The sequence below is a fragment of the Rhinoderma darwinii genome, chromosome 4 (genome assembly GCF_050947455.1).
Source record: "Rhinoderma darwinii isolate aRhiDar2 chromosome 4, aRhiDar2.hap1, whole genome shotgun sequence".
Taxonomy (NCBI): domain Eukaryota; kingdom Metazoa; phylum Chordata; class Amphibia; order Anura; family Rhinodermatidae; genus Rhinoderma; species Rhinoderma darwinii.
In genome coordinates this window covers 150,834,511-150,846,573 of record NC_134690.1, presented here as the reverse complement: position 1 = coordinate 150,846,573, position 12,063 = coordinate 150,834,511, and the positions used below count along the sequence as shown (strand labels likewise).

The window sequence follows — 12,063 nt, the reverse complement described above, 5'->3', positions numbered from 1 at the left end:
TAGTGCTCTGACACTGTCCAATCAGCTAAGTTATGAACTTAGATGTGCTGGATAACAGGTGAATCCTGCGTGTCAGAGACACCCGGGACCCACGGGGACTGAACCAGTCAGGTCCGCGGGACTGACGGGTTCAGTGAATAGCGCTGAATACAGCTGCTCTGTATAGAGAATACAGAGCAGCTGTATCTAAAAAAGTAAAAATTATTTTAATAAAAAGTATTTACAAAGTTACACAAAACACACTGATACACGTTTTTATTAAAAAATAAAATTCCTTTCAAAGGCTTACATAGCCTTTAACTTACAATCATCTTTGGATCTATTGATCTTACCACAATTACCATTTCTATGCTAGTAAAAAAAAATGTGTGCCTGTAGACATGCTGTATCCCTCATTATTCAGGTCTGAGTATAAAAAGAACATTAGACAGCTTCCTATATTGTCCTGTTATATATTTGTGCATCAAAAGACTTATTTTCACGGGGTCTTGATCTGTGTCAATGGTCAAACTAAGGCTACTAAGGCTAGGAAATGTGTATGTATGAGAAAGAAAGTACGGGAGTATAGTTATGGTAATAAAATTTTTCTTCACTGTTAAGTCAATACATTTTGTGTATAAAATTGGGGTGTTTGTTTTTCAAATATTGGAACCTAATATTGAAGGAAGAGCAATGAGATATACTAAGATATACTGAGCATCATCTTTTTTTTTTTCTTTATAGCTGAAGCTCACACTGGATGCCCTGATGGATGCTCAAGCTTCCTTTACAGACATAGGAGACAGTGTGTCAAGAGTCGAGCAACTTCTCAAAGAGTTAAAGAAACAGGAGGAGAAAGGACAGGTAAACATTGCAAATCATTCATCCATCCACTAGGGGTAAAAAACCCAAAAACCATTGGACAGGAAGTGGGCAATATTAGAAAGGGACGATAATGGAAACCCACAATGTTATATATTGAGATAGGTGACAACACTGTTGTCACAGTTCATAGGCGTCATTTGTGTAATCCCCATTCAAGAACCTTATAAAAGGTTTCAACCAACATTATTGTAGTCTATGTCCCCCTTCTATAGATGTCCCCCTATATGGGACAGCTGTTTTGTACCAAGCTTAGCAGAGAATGTCTTACAGAAACGAGCAAGTGACGAATCCAGTTTCTTCCCAAATGTTGCCATGCTATTCTGATGAACATGACCGGAAAGGAAAGACACAGCTTCTAAGAGGAACTAAACCTCCTCCTTCCCACAGGGGTTTTGTCTGGGGTTTTAAACTGCATGAAAAAAACACATTTATAAATGCCAGTTTTTTTGTTTTTTTTTAAATGTAACATTTTTGGGTGTTTTTTTTTTTTTTAATAAGTATAATTTTGTACTTGCGCAATTTAAATGCCATACTTAGACAATGCTGAATTTTAAAAAAAGGTGACTGACCGAAAAACACTACAAAATTGGCACAAACCAAAACGCTGTGTATGTAGGCTCACTCAGATTTTACCATAGACTTTATCCCCTTATTGACCAAGCTTGTTTGGACCTTAATTGACCAAGCCAGATTTTTCAAATCTGGTATGTCTAGCTATCAGACAATAACTCTGCAATAGTTTTACATATCCAAGTAATTCTGACATTGTTTTCTCGTCACATGTTGTACTTTATTTAGGTGGTAAAAGTAAACGGATACGATTTGCGTAAATTAATGCAAAAGTCCAAAAATGTTGGAAATTGTGTAAAAATTTACATTCGCCTCTAATTTGAACTGCAATATGTCACATATGTACACACATACTGTACATATTTTTTTAAATTAAATATATATTCCTATCTCTTTACATTATTTTGGCAACACTTTTGAAATAAACAAAACATTTTGAACAATTTATTAGGCTTACAAATTGAATCATAATTTTATAAATTTTGAGGTACATTTTGTTTTTCTGTACCAAGCCAAGTTTTCAGAGGCTCACAGGTGTTAGAATAATGGAAACCCCCATAAATTACCCCATTTGGAAAACTAGACTCCTTAAGGTATTTATCTAGGGGTGTAGTGAGAATTTTGACCCCACAGTTTTTTGCTAAATTTAATGCAAATCAGGTGAAAATAATTTAAATTCCACTTTTTTCACAAATATATAATTTTAAAGATAGATTTCTTTGTAAAGCAAACATGAGAATGAAGAAACACACCCCAAAATCTATCACCCTGTTTCTCCTGTGTTCAAAAAAACTAAAACGCCCATTGTGGCCCTAATGCGCTACCTGGACACACAGCAGAGCCCAAAAGGAAGGGAGCACCCGGTGACTTTCAGGACACATATTGCTTGAAAATGTTCTATGCCCCACTGCACATTTGGAGAGGCTTTCAGCTGCCAGAATGATAGAAACTCCCCATAAATGAGCCCATTTAGAAAACTAGACCCCTTAAAGGAAGGGTGTCGCGAAATTTATTTTTTTTATATCAATTTGCTTTTAGTGTTTTATTTTAAAAAAAAATATTTATTTGTGTGTTTGTGTTTTACTTTTTTTTATTTTTGAACTTTTTCTTGTCTATGGGGGCTGCCATTTTTTTTTGGATCTCTATATGTGTCGATTAACGACACATACAGACATGGAATACGGCACATACAGCCCGATAGAGAATGCGAACGGGAGCCGTTCCATTCACTATAGCGTATGCCGTCTGTGTGGGAACGGCGCATGCGCCGCTCCCACACAGTCCAAATGGAAGGTCTTCGGCCGAGCGACGTCCGGCCCCATTTTCTTGTGGACCGGAAGCCGCGGCCGAACAGTAAGATTACTACTTCCGGTCGTGGCTTCCAAACTTGTGTTCTAATGCAAGCACTTGGAGCGGAGGGAGCGGACGGACCGGAGGGAGCGGCGGCGGCAGGAGCAGGTAAGTTATTTCGGTGTATGTACATGTTTTAGTGTTTGATTACTACTGTATGTAAACCTACTACACTGTGTGTTCGCTCAAAAAATGGCAGTGTAGGAGGTTTGACCGTTCAATCCCCTCCTTTCTCCTGGCACTAGCCAGGATAAAGGAGGGGGGATTGTTTGAGGACGCTATGTGTCTTCTCAAATTTTGCAGCATAAAGCAATGTGGTTGCTTTACCACATTGACAATGCTGCAATTTTGGGAACTGCTCCCTCTAGTGACCAGCACTGGGAAATTTTATAAATTAGAATCTAATTTATAGTATTTCCTGACTCGTGAAAAAATTAAAAAAATTAGAACAATGTTTAATCATTTATACACTAACTGTTTAACTAAAAAAATAAATAATAATTTTCTAGCGACACATTCCCTTTACAGTATTTATTTATGGGTGTAATGAGCATGCTGAAGGCAACATTTTTATAGGAGGAATTAATGGGAATTATCTCAGGGAATATGGGTATATATAGTTTTCTTCAAATTTTGAATACATTTTCACATGAAATGGGAGAAAAATCTTTAAATCGGCTAATGCGTTAGACAAATGAATGTCACATTCTTATCTTTGGGGGACATAAAGAAGAAAAGCGACGCTACGTTCTTATAAGGGAGGCATGTTCCTAAAAATGCATTTGACTGTCCATATGACTATGTCTTGCTAACAAAGCAGTTGTCCCACATTTGTGTCACTCTGATGTTGTTATGAACAGCATTCTGGTCTTATATATAATAAATTATATCGGGAAAATAAACTGTACTGGAGAGAAGGGCAATATATATATAAAAAAGGAGGAAAATGTATCCAACTATGCGGCAAACTCGAGCTTATTCACAAGATGAAAAACAGCTATAGGGCTATAATAACAAGTTATTTTTCATAGTGACTGGTCATACAACGTCTCTTTAGCCCCATCAATCCATATATAAGAGATAAACGTACCAAGCGACGTGGTACACCATAACAGGCCCTTGCCTGTCAAGGTAAGAACCGCTATTTGTACAAAACATCAAATCACCTACAGAATATATAAAGGGGCAGTGTCCAAAACCATCTATAGGAACAGTAAAGGATCACTAATCCCCAAAATGATGTCAGTATTTCCAGAAGCATTGTCAGGAGCAAGATCCTGCAAAATCCTGAATGTAGTAAAGCCCATAGTGTATTGATTAGGAACAGCTCGATTATTAGATCCTCCAAATAAAAAAAATATTTTAAAAAATAACAGTTTTGTTCGGCAGGACAACAGTCAAAAGAAACAAAATGGTCAAAAATATGAAAGGGGTAAAATATTTTCTGAAAAAATAAACTCTACTACCTCTCCCAAAATAATTCCTCCCCACTTTGAAAGCCCACAAACTAAAATGAAAATATAAATTAAAATTGACTTCCTAAAAAGACCCACCTCCCGCATTTTGGTGTTCCCTAAATAAAACTAATAATTGTAAACTGTGTTGTACGTTTCAAAACAGGGGTAGTTGCAGAGTCCTGGTTGAGATGGGCACATCGGGCAGTAGAATAGACTATCCCTCCTCCTTCCATGCTTACTACAAACCCGGCACCTTTTTTGGGGATATATTTGCATCTCGGTGGAAGGGACGGGGTGAAGAAATTGGCGCTCTAAAAGTCTTCGCACATCCTCAGATTCATAGGGTTTTGTAGGGGCATTGGAGTCAAATAGGAGACGCTCCATAACCTCCTCCTGGAACTGGAGGAAGGTGAGCGTTCCTTGTTTTTTTTTTATAAAGTACAAACCCATTATAGGTAGCAATCTGAATTAGGTAGATTGCTACCTTTTTGTACCAGTCCCTGGTCTTACGCTTCACCAAATAAGATTGAAGTACCTGGTCCGACAGATCTACACCCCCCATGAATCTATTGTAGTCTATCACACAGACAAGCTTACGCTTTTCCATGGTGGCCCCCTCTCTCTAACTGCAACCGTGGTCTCTGGATGCAGAGTGGACAACATATAGACATCGTCCTTATCATTGCACTTAACTGCAAGTAACTGCTCGCTTGCCAGTGCAAATGACTCCCTCTTTCCACACATCTGGACACCAATTGTTTTGGGAATCCCACCCTATTTTTACGGACTGTCCCGCAGGTCCCTGTATTTGCAGCATGGAGGGATTTAAAAAGGGGGACACTGCTATAAAAATTATCTGTGTACACATGGTACCCTTGGTGCACCATTAGGTCCCACACAATTTTGCCGGATGTGCCAATTGTCTCTGGGCAGCCTTGGGGATTAATTTGGCAGTATTTGCCTTCATAAATAAAAAAAAACGCAGGTGTACCCTGTTCTGCTTTCGCACACCTTATATAGTTTAACACCATATTTGGCACGTTTTGGAGGGGATGAACTGCCGGAATGAAAGACTGCCTTTGTAGCTCATCAGAGATTCATCCACCGATAAATTTTGATCTGGGATGTAGGATTTAAGAAAAGATTCTTGTAGGAGGGAAATTAAAGGTCTCAATTTATTAAGGCGATCGTAGCCTGGGTTCTGGGGCACTTGGGAGTTATCTGTAAAATGCATGAAGTGCATTATGGATTCATATCAGTGTCGGGACATAACTGCTGCAAATACAGGGGTAGCATGGACAGCTCTTGATGCCCAGTAGGAGCGGACAGTTGGCTATTTGACCAACCCCATATTTAGAGTTAGGCCTAAAAAAAAATTTAAGCTCAGGGCCACCAGTGGTTGTCCATGATGAGAGGGATGTTGGTTTCTGTGCAATAAATTGTCTTGCATAGATATTTGTCTGTTGGACAATTAACTCCAGGACTTGGTCACTGACAAATATGTGGAAGAAGTCCAAAGGGGTATAATTAGTAAAATTCGCTTTTATTCCTGGGGTTACTGACAGTTGCAGTACCTGGGGGAAAATGAAATTGCGGGATCCCAGAACACTCCGCACTAAACAATCTCCGAGCCATTATTTTGGTAGAACTGTAAGGGTATGCTCACACCGAGTTTTTTGCAGGCCGTTTGGAATTTTGAGGCAGATTTTGATCTGCCTGCAAGCCGTTTATCGCATTTTTCACGTAGTTTTTCGCCCGTGGCCATTGAGCGCCGATGGGCAAAAACGCAGCGAAATACGCTTTCTCTGTTTCTCATTGATGTGAATGGGAGGTCAGAGACGTAAACGCCCGAAGATAGGGCATGTTGCTTCTTTTTCCCGCGAGAAGGTTTTTCCGTTCGCTGAAAAAAAAACGCCTCTGCCTCCCATTGAACTCAATAGGAGGCATTTTAGGCCGTTTTTTGGCGCGGTTTCCGCGTCAAAAAACGTATCAAAAAACTGTGTGAACTGACCTTAACAGTTAGGCTACTAACTTTTTTTTCCCTGCCTATTACGAGGTTAATAAATTCCTAAAACCAGCACAAAAAAAATTACGTAAAAGTGGCTAACAGGTCATATAACCTGACGCTGCCAGAAAACGTACTGATCACTTGTGCTCACACAGGGGATGAGGGCGCACAAACGGGGTGATCAGGGGGCACAGGCTTGAAAAGTTGGTGTTTTTCTCTTCACTTCACTTATACAGCTGAGGATTTGGTTATAGCGTCTCTCTCTCCTCTCACAGAGCAATTACAGTGAAGGGAGAGGAAGACACAGCCCATGTCCTGGCTGTAATTTGTAAATATACTGACATAGATCACTGTGATAGGTATCACAGTGTCCATGTAAGCAGGGACCACTGAGATTGGTCCCTGGCTGGTACTATTTGCCATATGCTGCCACAGGCAGCACTGGCAATATGCAAACAGCACATGCGTGCGCCATTTTGATTATCAGGGATGGGGGGTGATTGAGTGGGCTGATAGGGAGTGCTGGCACTTACTTTTACTATTTCTCTCTGCTCTCACAGAATATATTCTGTGAGAGCAGAGAGAGAACTAACCGCCGCTGTTTGGCGGTGATCGCCGTTATTCGGTGAACGGCGATCACGTGACCGGGGACCGGACAAAACGGTCCTCGGTCTGTGCTCCGAGGCCTCAGCTACCTCCATAGCTGCGTGCACGGAGTTTAAGCGCCTCCCGGGGGCGCTATCTTATGCCAAAGCGCTGCAGTGGAAAGGCGGCGCTGTGGCATAAATACCCTTAATGGCCGCCGTGAAAATATATAGGTGGTCATTAAGGGGTTAACGTTACATCTGGCCACAGCATTTTTGGGCAAAGAAATTGTGTGAAAAACGCCACTGAAAACGCGAGTGAACGCTGTGTGTGAATCCACACACCGCTTATTCGTTGCAGATTTTTTGGGAGATCTTGATGCAGAGTTTGAATCCAAAGCCAGTCGTGGATCCAGGAGAACAGAAAAGTATAAGTTCTTACTTTATACTAGTCCTTCTCAATGAATTAGAATATCATCAAAAAGTTAATTTATTTCAGTAATTCAATTCAAAAGGTGAAACTCATATATTATATATACATAGTTACATAGTTACATAGTTTGTACGGTTGAAAAAAGACACATGTCCATCAAGTTCAACCAAGGGATGGGAAAAGGGAAGGGAAAAATTTCTACACATAGGAGCTAATATTTTTTTGTTCTAGGAAATTATCTAAGCCTTTTTTAAAGCCATCTACTGTCCCTGCTGTGACCAGCTCCTGCGGTAGGCTATTCCATAGATTCACAGTTCTCACAGTAAAGAAGGCTTGTCGCCTCTGCAGGTTGAACCTTTCTTTTTCCAGACGGAGGGAGTGCCCCCTTGTTTTTTGAGGGGTTTTTACATGGAACAGGATTTCACCATATTTTTTGTATGTGCCATTCATATATTTATATAAGTTAACCCCTTGCGTACCTTTGACGTAATAGTACGTCGCTGGCCACTTATGCCAGCGTACCTTCGACGTACTATTACGGCGCAGGAATAAACTGTCACTATGTGAAATCACATAGTGACAGAACAGCGGCGGCAGCTGTCATTGACAGCTAACCGTCTCTGCTACCGGCCTGGGGACCAATTAGCAGTCCCCAATGCCGGCGATTGCTGTGATTGGTCAGTCTCTGAAGACTGACCAATCACAGCCGTCTGTGACGTCGTCTGCAGGAGAAAGCTCCTGTCACTTTCTCTGATCTCCTCATTTCTGTGAGATCCGTGAGGAGATCAGAGAAAGCAGTGTAAAAAAAAAAAAAACACTTTTTATTAACCCCTTCCCGAAAATGGGCGTATAGTAACGCCCTGAGGATGAAGCGGGCACAGGAGCTGTGCTCGCTCCATCTTCATCGGATGTCGGCTGTAATATACAGCCGACATCCCACTGCAACTACAGCGATCACTGTCCTCTCCGATCGCTGTAGTTTAACCCCTTAAATGCCGCTGTCAATAGCGACAGCGGCATTTAAGTGATTGATACAGAGGGAGGGGGCTCCCTCTGCACCCCATTGCCCCCCCCCCGCGAAAAATCGCGGGGTTCTGATGGTTGCAATGGCAAGCAGGAAGCCTAGCAACGGCTTCCTGGTTGCCAGGTACGGGAGCCTATTAGGTCCTGCCCAAGGCAGGACGTAATAGGCTCAACTGTCAGTTGTAAAGTGACAGTTACAATACACTGCACTACATCAGTACATACAGAAGTAGTGCAGTGTATTGTGCAGGGAATCAGAAGATCAGATCTTCCAGTCCCCTAGTATGTGTAAAATAAAAAGTGAAAAAAAAGTAAAAAAAAAAGTAAAAAAAAAAGTTTTAGATAAATAAATAAATACAAGTTTTACGTAATAAAAACAATAATCGCCTTGTTTCCCTGATCAAGCCCTTTATAATTAGAAAAAAAATGAAAAAAAAGACAAAAACTAGACATAATAGGTATCGCCGCGTTCGTATCGGCCTGACCTAAAAAAATATCATATTATTTATCCCGCACGGTGAACACCGTAAAAAAAATACCATAAAAAACAATGGCAGAATTTCCTTTTTTGGTCACGTTGTTTCCAAAAAAATGGAATAAAAAGTGATCAAAAAGTCGCGCGTAGCCAAACATGGTACCAATAAAAACGACAGTGTGTCACGCAAAAAATGTATGTACTCCGCACAGATTACATATGCCCCCACATTATAAACTGAAACACCAGTAAAACACTAAACAAAACTACTACCAAGCAAAATCTGCGCTCCAAAAGCCAAATGGCGCTCCTTCTGGGCCTGGCAGTGTGCCCAAACAGCGGTTTATGACCACATATGGGGTATTACCGTACTCTGGAGAACCGCTTAACAATTTATGGGGCGTATGTCTCCAGTGGTACAAGCTGGGCACAACGCATTGGTCACTGAAATAGCATATATGTGGAAAATGTCAATTTTCAATCTGCAACATCCACTGTGCACTAATTTCTGCAAAACCTTTGGGGGTCAAAATGCTCACTACACTTCTAGATGAATTCCTTGAGGGGTGTAGTTTCCTAAATGGGGTCACTTCTCGGGAGTTTTCACTGTACTGGTACCTCAGCGCAATGCAACATGGCGTCAAAAACAAATTTTGTAAAATCTCCACTCCAAAAACGAAATTTCACTTTTTCCGTTTAGACCCTTGCCGTATGTCCAAATAGCCGTTTACAACCACATATGGGGTATTTCCGTAATCAGGAGAAATTGTGTAACACATTTTGGGGTGTCTTTTCTCCTGTATTCCTTGTGGAAATGAAAAATTCTGAGCTAAAGCTACAGGTTATATTTCACGGACCAATTCTAATAAAATCTATAAAACACCTGAGGGCTCAAAATGCTCACTACACCTCTAATTTAATTCTTTCAGGGGTATAGTCTCCAAATTGGGATCACATCTGGGGAATTTCTACTGTACTGGTACTTCAGGGACTCGCGACATGGCCCCCAGAAACCAATTCAGCAAAATCTGAGCTGCAAAATCCAAATGGTGCTCCGTCCCTTCTGAGCCCTGCCATGGGTCCAAACAGCAGTTTATTACCACATATGGGGTATTTCCGTAATCAGGAGAAATTGCTTTACAAATGTTGAGGTGCTTTTTCTCCTTTATTCCTTATAAAAATTAGAAAATTCTGTGTTTTTTCCAAAAAAAAGTCTCTTTTCATCTTCACAGACTAATTCCAATAAATTCAGCAAAAAACCTGTGGGGTCAAAATGATAACTATACCACTAGAAAAATTCCTTGAGGGGTATAGTTTCCAAAATGGGGTCACTTTTGGGGGGATTCCACTGTTTAGGTCCCTCCAGGGCGTTGCAAACGTGACACGGCACTGAAAACCATTCCAGTAAAATCAGAGCTCCAAAATCCAAATGGCGCTCCCTCCCTTCTGAGCCCTGCTGTGGGTCCAAACAGCAGTTTATTACCACATATGGGGTATTTCCGTAATCGCGAGAAATTGCTTTACAAATGTTGGGGTGCTTTCTCTCCTTTATTTCTTGCAAAAATTAGAAATTTTTACGTTTTTCCAGAAAAAAAGTAGATTTTCATTTTCACAGACTAACTCCAGAAAATATAGCAAAATACCTGTGGGGTCAAAATGCTAACTATACCCCTAGATAAATTCCCTGAGGTGTGTAGTTTAAAAAATGGGGGTCACTTTCGGGGGTTTCCACTGTTTTGGCACCACAAGACCTCTTCAAACCTGACATGGTGCCTAAAATATATTCTGAAAAAAGGAGGCCCCAAAATCCAAGAGGTGCTCCTTTGCTTCTGAGGCCTGTGTTTCAGTCCATTAGCGCACTAGGGCCACATGTGGGATATTTCTAAAAACTGCAGAATCTGGGCAATAAATATTGAGTTGCGTTTCTCAGGTAAAACCTTCTGTGGTACAGAAGAAAATGTATTACATATGAATTTTGTAAAAAAAAATGAAATTTGAAAATTTCAGCTCTACTTTCCTTCAATTCCTGTAACACGCCTAAAGAGTTGAAACACTTTCTGAATGCTGTTTTAGATACTTTGAGGGGTGCAGTTTTCAAAATGGGGTGTTTTATGGGGGTTTCTAATATATAGGGCACTCAAAACCACTTCAGAACTGAACTCGTCCCTGAAAAAATCGCTTTTTGAAATTTTCTTAAAAATATGAGAAATTGCTGCTAAAGTTCTAAGCCTTGTGAGGTCATAGAAAAATAAAAGAATGTTCAAAAAACGATGCAAACATAAAGTAGACATATGGGATATGTTAATTGGTAAGTATTTTGTGTGGTATTACCATCTGTTTTACAAGCAGATACATTTAAAATGGGAAAAATCATAATTTCTTCATATTTTCGCTAAATGTTGGTGTTTTTCACAAATAAGGAATGAATTTATCGACCAAATTTTTGCACTAAACTAAAGTCCAATGTGTCACGAGAAAACAATCTCAGAATCAATTGGATAGGTAAAAGCATTCCGGAGTTCTTACCACATAAAGTGATACATGTCAGATTTGAAAAAATGGGTCTGGTCCTCAAGGCCAAAATGAGCTGGGTACTCAAGGGGTTAATCTTGTCCCCCCTTAGTCGTTTTTTTCAAGGCTAAATAGGTTTAATTCTTTTAATCTTTCCTCATAACTTAGATTCTCCATGCCCCTTATTAGCTTCGTTGCTCTTCTTTGTATTTTTGCCCAGAACTGAACTGCATATTCTAGATGAGGCCTCACTAATGCTTTGTACAGTGGTAATATTACATCCCTGTCCTGCGAGTCCATGCCTCTTTTAATACACGACAATATCCTGCTGGCCTTTGAACCCATTACACACAGAGTGATCTATTTCCAGCATTTTTTTCTTCTAATATTGATGATTATGGCTAACAGTTAATGAAAACCCAAAATTTAGTGTCTCAGATAATGAGAATATTATATAAGCCCAATTTCAAAAATGATTTTTAATACCAAAATGTAGGCCTACTGAAAAGTATGTACAGTATATGCCCTCAATACTTGGTTGGGGTTCCTTTTGCATGAATTACTGCATCAATGCGGCGTGGCATGGAGGCGATCAGCCTGTGGCACTGCTGAGGTGTTATCAATGCGGCGTGGCATGGAGGTGATCAGCCTGTGGCACAGCTGAGGTGTTATCAATGCGGCGTGGCATGGAGGCGATCAGCCTGTGGCACTGCTGAGGTGTTATCAATGCGGCGTGGCATGGAGGTGATCAGCCTGTGGCTCTGCTGAGGTGTCATCAATGTGGCGTG

General features: G+C 40.5%; 1 protein-coding gene across 3 annotated transcripts in view; it reads left to right on the top strand.

Annotated features, from left to right (window-relative positions):
* The window catches only part of MCF2L2 (MCF.2 cell line derived transforming sequence-like 2), a 396,533-nt gene that overhangs the window by 148,767 nt on the left and 235,703 nt on the right, over positions 1–12,063 (top strand). For all 3 annotated transcript variants that reach the window (XM_075861683.1, XM_075861681.1, XM_075861682.1), the window contains exon 10: positions 724–843. In XM_075861683.1, coding sequence (XP_075717798.1) covers positions 724–843 — 120 coding nt within the window. The remainder of the gene's footprint in view (positions 1–723; positions 844–12,063) is intronic.